At 43.4% G+C, this 14,130-nt stretch overlaps 1 protein-coding gene across 7 annotated transcripts in view; it reads left to right on the top strand.

The window, feature by feature from the left end:
• The window catches only part of dpp6b (dipeptidyl-peptidase 6b), an 87,993-nt gene that overhangs the window by 58,782 nt on the left and 15,081 nt on the right, over positions 1-14,130 (top strand). For all 7 annotated transcript variants that reach the window (XR_009791755.1, XM_061797253.1, XM_061797256.1 and 4 more), the window contains 4 exons: positions 9,062-9,176; positions 10,988-11,086; positions 13,797-13,891; positions 13,992-14,066. Coding sequence is in view for 6 of the 7 variants with exons in the window: in XM_061797253.1 (XP_061653237.1) it covers positions 9,062-9,176; positions 10,988-11,086; positions 13,797-13,891; positions 13,992-14,066 (384 nt within the window). In the remaining variant the exon portion in view is untranslated. The remainder of the gene's footprint in view (positions 1-9,061; positions 9,177-10,987; positions 11,087-13,796; positions 13,892-13,991; positions 14,067-14,130) is intronic.

The raw sequence follows: 14,130 nt of genomic DNA, 5'->3' as shown, positions 1-14,130 counted from the left end.
ACAGTTTCCAAAAAGAGAGGTTTAATAGACGGGCATAGGTCGGTACACAGGCAGGCAATCCAAAAGAGGCAACAGTATCCAAAAACATGAGGCAAAGAGACAAGGTCGATAATCGGAACAGGGTCAGGTCTTACTGTGAATCTATGACGTGGAAACAAGGAATGCAGGAACGCGACGACAAGGTACAACGAACTGGCAACGAGAGGAAATGAGACACGAGGTTATATACAAGGGGTAATTAGGGTGAACGAGGCACAGGTGATGAAGATGCTCACATGAGCAGGTGTGTGTGAAACAGGGGGGAAGACAAAACCCGGAACACACACACACACATGACAAGTTCACCATACAATACAGATCGGAAGCACTTCTATGAAACGGGGCTCATCCAACTAAATATTTGTCAGTCATTTGAATGCTGTGATGACCATATACATTCCAGTGGTCAGGGGACTGGAATTCAGTTTCCAGGGGGGCAGAAGTTTGACATGCAACACAGGTGTGAAGCACTTCTCAGCAAATAGCCAAATCTTCCTTTTTCTTCACTTTCTGCAAAATAATATTTCTTTCATGACGTGTTGATTTGGAACGGAATAAACGGCGTTCCCAATGCATTTGCGTGACGCCAAATGCAAGTTACTCGATGAAATTGGAGCTCTACGCACGTTTGAAATTCTTTGTTCTATTCTGAACACAACCGTACAAGTTTTCGTTGTTGTCGTTTGTTTCCAGTGAAGACTCCAGATTGCAGGCTTTCTAGGGCATGACAAATCTCACGAAAAAAAAAAATATATATATATCATCAGTGATTAAATGTCGCCTTTGTAGTATTGAGTCTGCATTCCGTGATTAATTCACCTTCCCTTCAGAGTTTTACCTGCTGAGCCAATCACAACTAAATCAATGGGTTTTTGTTGTTCTTCTGAAGATTAGAAAAGACTCCAGGTGAAATAACTTTTTTTTTTTTTCAAAGATATTTCACATTTTCTTACCTACCTCTGTCATACACTGGGGATGACGTTATTCATTTTTCCCCCTTTCTTCTTTTTGCAAAGAAAACAAGGCCACACAAAGCCCAGCAAATGTTGACGTTTCGTACTCTTTCTTGGTTTTATTTGGCACAAAGCTACCTTATCATCTTTTTTCAGAGTGCGAAGAAAATCTCAGCATTTATGTTTTGTGTGACTTAACATGGATTTTCTTTTTAAGGTTTCACTTTTTTTTTAAACAGACACAGCTGGATAGAATTGACTCTTTGGTCTATAAGACTGTTGTTCATTTTTATAGTGGCTAATTGACTTTGTTTGTAATTTAAATGGCCAAGCAAAGAGAAGTGCTTTCTTTTTCCAGCCTTTAAAGTCACCACAAACAAGTTTCTTTATGCTTTTGTTGAATGCTAAGGTCGCAGTTTAAAAGAATGATGGTGTAGGAAATCGCATTTACTAATAAACAATTCCAGCATGATCGCCGTATGCTGCATATTGTAACCTGTGGACAGTGGAACCTCCGTTTACGAATGACTTAGTTGAAAAAGTATTCTCTTTACAAACAATAACAAATAAATAACACATTTTTGTAGAAAAATGACCTTAGTGAATGCACATTTTGGGTTCGTGGACAGTCTTGGCTTAGCCGGAGAAAGCTCAGTTTTGCTTTTTCCCACGTGCGTCAACATCATTGGCACTGTGCGTCGCACATTGCAAGTGTCCAAGTTATCCCTCAGTAGGGCTCCAAAGAAAGTGAAAACTGCTCACAAGAGTGTTATTACAAACCCGAAAAATGTATCACTGTTGAAAGAAGAAAGAACTATTGGATACATAAACATGAGAGTCTGTCATTGCTACGCATAAGGTTTGTTGAAATCTACCGTCTGCACTAGATGCGTGTGTGCAGATGTGTGTGTGTGTGTATGTATATATATGTATATAATATTCAGTATATACATTAAAAGTAAAGACGAATCAGAAGTATTTTTATTAGACCAAAAAATTACATATTTAATAAAATTGTTATAATAATAATAGTAATAGTTATTACATTCTAATGAACTAATAATAATAGTTATATAATGTAATGTGTATATGTGTATATGTGCATGTATGTATTATTAAATGATTTCATAACCAGTATTGTTATGAGATTGATTTGAGAGAAGATAGTATGTGAGTAGATGAATAATAATAATAATGATGACCTGAAGTTAAATAATTCACTGTCAGGGTGAAAACTGATCCTATGAATACAGGTAAGTCACATGAATCATTGAACACTATTTTGACTATTACTATTTGACGTTGCTCCAATCGGACAAAACAAGCACAGAAGGCAGGAAGCGATCAGGCGCTGATGACTTTCACCGGTAACGGCACCGACGGTTTTGCGGACGTGCAGGGACGCCGCTCTCTTTCCTGCACTTGACGAGTGACTTGATTGTCCAATTAGTGTTTGCACTGTGAGACTGCAGATTTTTGTTTCGCTTCACTTTGCTTCCAAGCTGCCACTTTGGCGAGCGAGCTCCAAGCTGTTTGGCCACAAAGCGAGATAACAAGTCCACGTAGAAATGTGCTGTAGTCTCTTCAACGAGCAAAAAGTCAGCCTTTACATCGATAAAAATGCTTGATTTGGCAAAGCTTTTACTTTCAGTATGAATTGAGAATGAATGTCTTCTAAATTCGACACGCCACACACAAGTGTTGCTAACAACAGTGCCAAAGTTCAAGGTACACAAAAATCTCCGTTGACGATTGGTTCTTGAGGTTGGAAAACTTTTTCGTTTTGCTCCTTATTAGACTTGACAAAAAATATGTTTGTTGTGCCTAAATCGACCAATGAATTAGAAAAGCAACAGACAAAAGAAAATACACTTTATAGTCGCGTGTTTTCATTTATTTCTATATTAGATTGTATTTATTTTGAACCACACACTCTCACAATATTGTTGTGCTACTTGGCTATTACGGAGAGGCACGGTCGGCCTCACAGTTCCGAGGTGAACGAGAGTTTTCCCCCCCCCCCGAGAGTTTTCTAAACATTTCCGTTTTGAAGTCAACAATTAGCTGTGCAGATCCCACAGTTGTGTCCAAACAACATGTTGTTTCCCTTGGCTCGCCTCGGGCGTCTTTAACGATGCCTGTCGACGTTTGCCGAGGTGGACCATCTGGGTAGACGAGAGCTGTAAAAGCCAAGCGGCATAAATTCTTAATCCCCTCTCATGAGCGGCCATGATTTATTGATGCCGCGCCAGGGGAAAAGTTTACCCCCGTGTCCAAAGGCCGCCGCTTCGACTGGTCTTTTGATCAGAATCACAGATCCCGTGTCCGGTTTCTGTGCCGGATTCAAGTTTAAGCCCGTGGGCTCACACATGTGTCGCACGGTTTGGTTAACGTGCTTAATTGCCCACAGGAGTTATTATTCCTCCTAATCCCCCGTGCACTGTACTGGACTGTGGATGGGATTCCAATGGGTGCCGGGGTTCCCTTGGCAACCAGGTACTGACATCCGGAAAGATTTATTTCACACTTGAGCGGCGAGCAGAGACAAAGAGATGCTTCGAGTCTAAGCATCTAGTCTAAGCCTGAGACAAAGGGAAAGTGCGAGGCAGAGCGAATTAGGGGGAGTGGAAGGAAGCTTGACCGGAAAAGGAGCCTTCACGTTTAAAGCGCACGTCTCCTAAGAGACGGGAAAATTGTGGCGAATGGATTTGGAGATAAGGTAACACCCGTGGAGAACTGGAGGCTAATTTGGGGGTTTATGGGGAGTGCATCAAAAATGGTATTGGAATTAATATTGTTTGTTACCCTGCTTTTACTAGTGTTTAATGTGAGACAACACACGATGAGGAAAAAAATAGATATATATAAATATTATAGTGTGTGGTGTACAGTGAACTTTCACATATTCGCGGTTTGGCATAACGCAAATTCGCACGTTCGTCGTAGTGGCCTGTTTAGTTTAGCATGCTACAATGTGCTAGTTGGAACTTAAGCAGATTCCGATCATTGTTGTAGCTTCTCCTTAGCTTTTTAGTTGGTTCTCCACTGATCTTCAAGCTCGGTATCTTCTGCATCATGCTTAGCCTGTTTTGTTTTGCTTAACTGAAACAAAGGCAAAGTCTCAATTCTACATCGGTTTTCAATCTGCAACATTTGCACAATCGACATGGTCCCAGATAATCGTCACTTTAAAATGCATACATTTCTTGAAGTCTCGACGCCCTGTGCACAATTGTCATTCCACCGGACTATTGCTGTATTAGTCATATCAGTCGAACTGCTCTCATTGCTTGAGAACTCTGCATCTTTTTGCACAATTGTCGAAAAAACAAATAATAATAAAAAAAATTGTACCGGCATTACCAGATTACTAGCAACCTTTTATTGCTCAGTGACTGTTTTTGTCAATGTCGTTATGTCTCAAAAGTGTTCTTAAAGATGATTCTGATTCTGATGTCATCATGACTAGTCTTTTTAGCGTAGCTTGCTAGCATACTGCAACTGTTGGACCTATGATGAGCAACAACGTAAATCATTCTCAGGGCATTGAATCGAACGCAACTGAGCGGTTCTGGTTGTCTTAAAAGATGTTTTGCCTGCCATCCGAGAAGGCTTCAGCCCTTTTGAAGAGGCTCAATAATTTAGCCTCGAACAAAAAAAACAACACAGCCTCTTTTGGCTTTCGGATGCCTCTACCACTCTTGTTACAACCGAATGGAATATTAACGAGGGCGATTCCAAGCGATGCGTGTGTTGGTGGGCAGAGGCCTCTCTTCAATGCATCTTAATGATTGTCATTTAGCATCCCAAGAGTGATAGCCTGCCATCCGTTGTTGGGACGTGCCTTTACCTTAGGGGTTTCCGCAGCAACGCTTAGGCTCGACAAGAGCTGTCCTATCTAGCCTATGTGCATAAATGGATGAAGCTTGCACGGATGACAGACGAAACCTCCTCTAAGACAAACAGTTCAGTTGCGATCGATTCAATGTCGTGAGTGTTAAATGACCGGGATGGACTCAAATTTACTGGCAACAATCAGTTTACCACAATGCGACTATTTAACGACTCAAGCTCAGGAACCTGCTCCCCACTCCCCAACACATCCTGAGTCTGCCTGCAGGACACAACCATGGGTGTGATGCATTTCAAATCTTTATTTATTATTATTATTTTTTTTGTATGGCTGTCTAGAACGATTCCACCTCTTTCCTTGTGATCAAGCGCGCGGGGCCAATTAGTCGCGTCGGGGGGGAGAGACACGACCGGAACGAAATATTTACTCACATGCCTCCCCGGCCTGCAGCGCTGCAGTGCAGAGAGCCACTCTGCCGCCGTCATACAGCTGTCACACTCCTGTACTGTATGGAGGTGTGTGTGCGCACGTCAGGCTGATGCACTCCAGTGGTGCATTAAAATGCCCGCAGAGTGATGGTACAGGGCCTGCAATGGTGGACACCCGTCACGGCATTCTGCTGCTCTATTTCGGGCTCGGGCGGCAAGATCCATGACATCTTCCGCAGCGTCGCTCCTATCAGATATCAGATAACTGCGGCAGGTGAATATCTCATGAGTGCGGTGTACCAATATGCGGCGAGAAAATCATTTACCTCGCTGCAATAAAATCATCCGATTGGCGGGCCTGCTGTTTTCCGTGTGTACTCACTGCTTTCGCTATTGATTTGCAGCTCGGTGCGGAGAGAGACGTATACACACACACACACACACACAATGTGATGGAGTTGTTAAGAGCTTAACTGGAGTTCTGTGGGCCAGTGGTACTTTTTTTTTAAAAAGAATTTATGCAGTGCGATTCACTGTGCTTCGCATACACTAAAGTGAACGTAATGTGATGTATGTATATAATGTAAAATTAGACAATAAACAATATTTTGTGTTTGTTCGCAAGTCCTTCTGAATTTTGCTGGGTCCTGAAGTCACGATTCAACAAATTGACATAATACACCGGGTTTCTTCACCCACGACTTGGCAGCTAGCCTGGGCGAAGGTCTGCCACTTTCAAGCCACATCTGAATTACACTGTCTGAAAAACTATCACGTCAAGCCAAATTAAGAATCTGTGATTCTGCGGCTTGTTGTTGAAGTGCTGCCTCCAAGAGTAAAAATGTCTTTTTTTTAAAAATTTTTTTTATAGGGGTTTGCTTTTCTTTTCTGAGTCTGGGCTGTTTGAGGACGAGTGGCTGATCACCTATCCTCAACACCCTAGTGCCGCCCTCAGTCGCCATAGTAACGAAATCCCATAGGCCTTGGAAGCGGGAAAAGAGTGGCTCATTTGCATGAGACACAAACACCCCCCGCGCCCCAAACCGAGTAATTTCAAGTGGCGCATTACAAATGGAGAATGGCGGAGACTTTTTATGAAGCGTTCTATCTTGTTGTAGGTCTTTGCCTCTGCTCGATGCCACAGCGTTGTGCTTGTTCGTTCAAAGAAGCCAAAGAGCAAAGGTCCCATCGGCAACTGGCATCAAACAACGCGACGACAACACTTGACACAACAATCACGCCGAAGTCGCACAAACATATTAATGAACTGTATGCAGTTACAACCATGTTGACTTCAGACTCTATTAGCCGACCTGACTCAATTACATCCAATATTTCTTTTACAGCGAGGTATTCTGGGCCTCGTCCATTTAGTGACACGCAGATTAATTAGCAGCACTTGAAAAGTCTATTATGTGACTAATTGGTACAGCAGGTAAAAAGACTCCAGTGAGTAATGTGCTCAGCCCTCCTTGGCGTGATTTCAACTTGAAAATTATTTTTGAGGAGCTCAGGTAGAAAACCATTGCAGTAGTTGAGCTTGTGCAGTTTTGGAGCTTCAGTGTTTTGGGGACACCACATTTGGTGAGGATCCGGGAAATGTCTCACAACCCATCCATTGGTCGTCCTTCCCGAACCAGGAGCTAGCTCGCTAACTAAAAATCCTCTTTCAAAGAGAGAGAGGCTGCTGAATTTCCCATTTCATTCCTTTACACTCAGTCATCGTCCTGCCCTTTGTTACGTACTTCTTCTGAAGGCCAAAATTGACGGGACAACTAACTTATCCCCACCGTTCTGTTTCAGTGCCAGTGACGTTGAAAAAAGATGGACTTTTACCGGCAGCGTAAAAGATGGGTGAATGTTACAAATATGACACTAACAACAACAGTTTGACCTTGGCGGAGGTGTATAATATTAGAGCATGGCTTAAACAACCACAGGCGACTTTTCACTGGAACGGCACCGTGTCTGATTTGTCCAGCTGTGAGAGGGTTGCGATGTCGGATGTTGACTACGGGGTCCACGTGATTTGGAATGTAACTAAAGTGTCCCCTGGGTCCATCAAATGCACACGCACGCTTCATTTAGGCGAAATCTTAAGCAGGGTGATCCATTATTTTCCACTTTTCCAATCAAAGTCAGCAAGGGCAACAATCGCATGTTAAATCTGCTCAACGAGATGGCGAATCCTTCTGTGTGCGGGCGGTCGGCAGAGTTTGGGATTGTGAAGTGAAATGGAACGATAGCCGATCAGGAAGCGACCTGAAGTCCGGGCTGTTGCTGGACACAACTCGAGGCGCTACTGCTTGTGTTGAGTGTTTGTGTAACGTTTCTCACCAGTCATTCGCCACATTGAATACAAATGTCAAAGAGAAGTCTTTGCTACCGCAATGCCGTTACCAGATAAGCTAACAGTTAGCCTAGCTTCTTCTATGTCCTCTCCCACGATGACGTTCTTCTATGTTCTACGTTGCCTCCCGCATGCCAGTATTGCTGCCGTGACAGACATTTGGTTTGGGGAAGAAGACTCAACGATTGCCGATGAAAATATCGTTATTTGTGCGGTGTGCTGCGTTCGTTTGTGCGGTCTCTCACGTTTTCAAAATGGGTTCAGCTGTTAAAAATTGGGAGGTGCGCACCCCGTTAAATGATCTGTACAAGTCCTTCGCGCGCACACACACACACACACACACACACACACACACACACCTCATTAACTCAGTTCAGTGGGCTGTTCATCTGCTTCAGACACACAGAAAAGGTCTAATTAGCTACAAGGATATCAACAGGTGGACTGATGTGGTTGGTTGGCTCCTCTTTTCACCATGACCACTTGACTCAATGTGCGCGTGTGCGTGGGTGTGTGTTGTACATCTAGATCACAGCTATTAAACTATCGACGGGCCTCGCTGGAATAAAGGCTGCCCTCAGGCGGCTGATATAACTGAAAGTGTGTCGAAAGTGAGATGGCTGAACAAAAAAAGTGTCGCGTTCCCCTGCATATTTGTGATTTACTTTTTTTTTTTTTGTGTGTTTAAACCTACCTTGTTGCAGCATGTCCGGTTTAAGTCGTATATACTGGAAGGCCGTTAGCAATAGACGTCTCAAATAATCCCCCAGACCGGATTTAACTGGAAGTCGGACGAGACGTGTGTGAGCTGACATGTCAGATCTAGATGAAGACCGTTAGTGACACCGTTAGTGACACCTTTTTCTTTTCTTTCTTTCTTCTTCCTTAGCATTCCTTCGACTTGGCTTCAATCTTAATGGCCCCCCAGTGCCACTCACTCACGTTTAAAACCAAAAATAGCCAAGAGTGAGTGAGCCAACACATGCCGTGACCACAACAAGTAGGAAGGACAGCCCAGAAGTCACTGGCAAGAAAAACACAATTGTTTTTTTTTTTATATGGGAAAAATATAGGTTGCACTCCAGGAAAGCTATTAGTTCCATTCGAAAGGTCCGCAATTCAAAATAGATTTGAATTGCTAGCTGCTTTATCACTGCAGAATTTGATCACTGTCTGTGGTCACGTCACATTTGCCTGGCGGCTTGTTGCTCGTGCTAGTTGCTAGTCATAAGTGCCGGAAAATGCTCTGTATTCAAATCAAATTGTTCATCTGGAAAATCGAGTGGGGCACTGGGAAATAACCATGTGTGGTTGAGGACCACCAGTACAGAAAAGGGCAAGTCAGATTTTATAAAGTTAACCTGCGTCTGAATCGATTCCAGCAAACCTTCTAACGGCGTGTGTGTGCGTGTACGTAATGTGTGATTTCGTTCATCAGGACCTGGTGGGCAGCTCGCCGCCACAGAGGAACTGGAAAGGAATCGCCATCGCCCTGCTGGTCATCCTCGTCATCTGCTCCCTGATCGTCACCGCCGTCATCCTGCTGACCCCCCGTACGTACCGAACGCAAGCGCACACACTTGACACTCATTCCCCCTGCTGAGGAAACCCAATCATCTTGACTGAATTTTTATTTGTATTAAATGAAAAAGTTGATGCAAAAGTGCAGTCCGAACAAAATGTGCAGTTAAGGTCGATGATAAAAGATTCTTCCTCTTTATGCTTATTTATTACACCTTGTATAACGTATGCTTGACAAATTGATTTCCATATCAAAAATCAGGAGGAAAAGCCAAACAATGCATTGATGGCGAGGCTTTTATTTTCAAGTTGGCCCTCGTAGCGCGTTGGCGGCGCGTTACCGTGACATCGGCTTTTTGACTGGAGGCTGTCCTGAGGGCAGTTTACATCACCATCACATATTGTTGCCACCAACATCAACGCGTGAGGAGAAGCGGTCAAGAAAATGGATGGATGAAGGTTATCGTGCATTTTAGGGTCACCCTGAAATGTTACCCAAAAGCCAAATAAATATTCCTACAATACAAACAAAGTATGGTCTGTGCGGTGCTGGTTTGCCTCGCACGTTCTTCTTTAAACTTTTTCACGTTGACTGCTCAGTGTCGAAGCTGGCAAGGTTTCACATGATTATGAGCTGATTCCCCCCCAAAAAGAAGCTAATCTTTAATGGAGATGACGGTCTTTTGTCAAACTGGCGCAGCTTTCATCTAAAAAAAAAAAAAAAACACTTTTGTGGAGCTCTCGCTCATTTGTTCATCTCGCGCCAGCGGCTGATGACACGCCGGCACACAAAGTCAAAGCCGTCGCAAAAGACAACCCCGCTGCGTCAGCCTCGCCTTTCTCTTTGTGATCGTCTGCGCCACTTGTCGCTTGTCTTTGTGCGGCTCGAGAAGCGCGCGGCTGATGCAACGAGATCGATAGAACAACAGCAGAGCTCCCTTTCTCATCTGTGTCCTTGTCTAAAATTGCTCTCCGATAGATAGCAGTGGGAGGCAACGTGTGAGCTGGGGGCAACATGCAAGCCCGCTCTGTTCTTTAATCCTGCTCGTCCCCCCCCCCCCCCCCCCCCCGCGCGGCCGCTCATAGCACTTTTCAACCCCAAAAGAACATCGACGTTTCATCTTAATAATTTCAGACTTTTTAATAGAAAATTTGTCCTATGAAGCGATATTGTCCGAATTGCGCACATTTGTCATTAGGTCAACATGTTATCATGTTTTCCATATGCAGTACACACACACACACATACATACATACATATATATATAGTGCAACAAACACCTTTTATGATGTATTTACATTTCATCGTTTTGTTATCAGTTTATTTGTGTACAACACGTGTGGTTAATTCCAAAATAATGATCCCTGGTTTTAATGCACTTTTTTTCCCAGGAAACATCCAAAGGTCCTGATGATGCATTGATTCAAAGTTAAGAAAAGTTATCCAAACATAATCAAATGTAATTAGTTATATGACTTTGAGAAAGTAATTGAAATCGTTAGACTACTATTAAATGTTCAACAAGATGACTTGTAATTGTAACTAACTACATTTCCAAAGTCACCTTCCCAAAACTGGTCATCTGCCTAGCAGAAGAAAAAGAGTAAGAGTGTGGTGGGATGGAGACCTCCCACCCCCGAGTGACACCCTGAATTAAAAAAAAATTCACATTTTTTTAAATCGGCGTCAAAAAAAGTCGTTTGAAATGTTAATCTGATTTCAGAGGAGCGACTTGAAGCTTCTCCCCAGACGCACGGCGACGCCATTTGCACCTTACAGTCGGTCGCGGCCGCCCGCGTGCCGCTTTTGATTTTTGCTTTGGTCTTGACGTTTGCTTGACAGGTGAAGATGACAGCCTGGCCCTCAAGAAGAAGGTCACCCTGGATGACGTCTTTGGTCCGGACCTCCGCGTCCACGACCCCGACGCCGTGTGGCTCGGCGGTAAGTTGGACGAGAGCAAAAATATCCAGAAATATTATGACGGGCGATTTTGCTTTTATAGTTTTAAAAGGCACAGAGGTTCTTCCTTGGGCCGGCTGGGATATCTCATCTCGTGGCCAAATCCACATCCAATTACAAATATGTCCGGGCAGGTTTCCAAATGAGCCAGAAGCATGCCAAATTATATCTGTAAGGTCCAACGAATGTGTTTTCCCAACAATCGGGAATTAAATTGTTTTCTTTAGAAAATAAAGGCCAATCATTCATTTGAACTTTTATAGGGACATCAAGTGCATGTCCCAAAAAAAATCATAAATAATAATAATTTAAACAAAATATTATATGTCATTTTAAATTATTATAATTATTATACTTGCATTAGGAGTTCAATAGTTGTCTCGATAAAATACAGGCTAATCAATAATTTTACGTTCCAGTGACCATGAATACTATTGTAATTAAATCTCTCTCTCTCTCTCTCTCTCTCTCTCTCTCTCTCTCTATATATATATATATATATATATATATATATATATATATATATATAATATTTTTTATCTACAAAATATATTTATAAATAAAATAAAGAAATGAATTAATTAAAAGTGTTCTCAAAACTATGTTTAAATATGAATGATTTTATATGTTTGAAAATCAAAGATGTATTTTCAAAACAAACTAATCTGAAAAGTTCAATTGAATTGGGTGTTAAAAAAAAAAAAAGCTTTCTTCAAAAAACCCGAGCTCACACTAAAAAGTATCCAGTCATGTCAGAATGTCATGATTAAGAATCAAAAGCATCCTTATCGCTTCAGCCTTCTTCTAAGACAGTGGTCCACAAAAAAAGACAGTGGTCGGTCCCCCCCCCCCCCCCCCAAAATAAGGTGAACGGTGGAGCACATTCCACAGGAACGCGACAAACCAATCCATCGATCCGGCAACTGCCCATCAAGGAATGCACACAAATAATGCGCTTGGGCAAAATGACCTATTTGATGTCAGCTACTGCTGACAGTTCGGGAACGACGTCGGCTTTGCGATCGACCGACGCTCGACGTACGCTTGACGAACGCATGTGCTTCAGTGACTCCCCAAATCTTGTCAGGTGTCGTCGGTCAGGCACGCGTGAAAACGGCGGTTCGCCTGCCACCACAAAAAGTGGCGCACACGTCCAGGTGGACCATTGACTCATGGATGAACATTCCAAATCAAAGATGGGACCACAAATATTCCCAGTTCATGCAAGTTTTTACCCCTGTGAATTTCAGCCACTTTGATTTAATTACACTTTCAAGAAACAATATAACGGCTTTTGAAACATGTTGACATACCGTCAACGTGGAATCTCCACACGGAAGGCCGGAGCAGAGATTTGAGCCCCGAAGCTTCGAACTGTGAGGCAGGCCACTATTTCTTTGTGTTCGGAAATAGTCCGAGCAAATGGGGAAAACGATACTCGCTGTTATTGAAACAATTGAAAATCTCGTTTGGCATATGAATGCGTGACAAGCACGATAAGATGCGTTTCATTCAGGAGGCTGATGAAAACGTCCTCAGCGTCTGACGAAATCATTGCGGCGTGGCGCCTCGCCTCTCAGTTGAAAGCAATCCGGCCCCGTTTGGGCCCAATGACCTTCCGTCCTCAGTGGTCCGCATCAATATTTTTGTGGGCACGTCGCTGATGCCCGCCGAGCCGCTTCTTGCCTCACTCGGCTTTGGACTCACCTCTGACTCGCGAAGACAATGCAAAAGTGTTTCCCAGTCACGTTCATCTGCACCATAAAGACAAGACGGCGACTGCTTTCGAAAGTAAAGTAAAGTGCTCCAACCAGGATATTGTACTATCAATAGGCAACATCTGGGACTTAATCTCACTTAATCTTATGCAAGTATACTTTAAACGAAAACAGAACGGAAGTTTGGCAAGTGGAACAATCGGTGCCACTCTGCCTGACCCCCCCCCCCCCCCCTCCTGCTCACAGTGTGAAAAGGATTTACTTCATTATTTTAAGAGCACCAAATCATACATTTAATCCCACACATGAGAACAATTTCATAGTGTGAAATACATCTTAATGCCTGGCTAGATCGTCATTACTTCTTATACCAGCTACAAGCTTTCACAGGTTGTTGTTCTATGGCAGAGCAAGAAATCTGGTTGCTTTCAATCTATCCAATCAAAACAATTACATTTTGACTTTACTTTTGATTCAATTTTGGTGAAACACATCTGATCAATTAAATATTTGGTACCTGGTATACGCACATTGATTTTATTTTTTATTTTTTTGGTCCTGTTCGGCTCTTCGGTCAAGCAGAAAGGAGGATCTGTATCCCTTTTATGTCGTGCTACACCCTGTGAAGGAAGGAAGGAAGGACAGGACAGGACAGGACAGGACAGGACAGGGGCCGGAGGGGAAGCGTGCAGGACGGAGGTCGTGGACCCGGATGTACGAAGTGTGGTGGGGATGGCTATGTAAATGATAAACATCTTTAGAAATAGAGCGCAAGCGAGGGCTTACCCAGGAAGTTCGCATAGTTACGAGTTATTTATCGCAATAAGTGAGTGGCCCCGCACCACGTGAATAACCATGCCGCGCCTCGCCCACCCGAGCGCTGCACGTTGAGGTCTAGATTGTCCTGCCCTGTTCTTGAGGACTTGGAAGTGAATGTGAAGTCACCATGACGATGTTTTATCTCATGAGCGCAGGTAACGAGCTGCTGTATCGCACAAGAGAAGGCGACGTCGTCAAGCTTAATGTGGACACGGAGGAGAAACGTGTTGTTGTGCCAAACCAGATGTTTGTGAGTCCACCTTAAGTCCAACTTGCAAGTCTCACTTCAAATACTGTGTAGTTGTCATTTCTTGTGTTGTCCCCCCCCCCCCCTTCTCTATCCCATCCAGGAAAGATCGAAGGCCGCCAGGTATCAAGTGTCACCTGACCTGCAGCAAGTGCTCTTCGCCTTCAACTTGAAACTGGTGAAAACAGCAGCAGTTTTCCTTCCACTGCGGGAATTTCTCGGCATTTGATGTGTTGTTTATT

The sequence above is a fragment of the Phyllopteryx taeniolatus genome, chromosome 14 (genome assembly GCF_024500385.1).
Source record: "Phyllopteryx taeniolatus isolate TA_2022b chromosome 14, UOR_Ptae_1.2, whole genome shotgun sequence".
Taxonomy (NCBI): Eukaryota; Metazoa; Chordata; class Actinopteri; order Syngnathiformes; family Syngnathidae; genus Phyllopteryx; species Phyllopteryx taeniolatus.
This window is presented reverse-complemented; position numbering and strand designations above follow the sequence as displayed.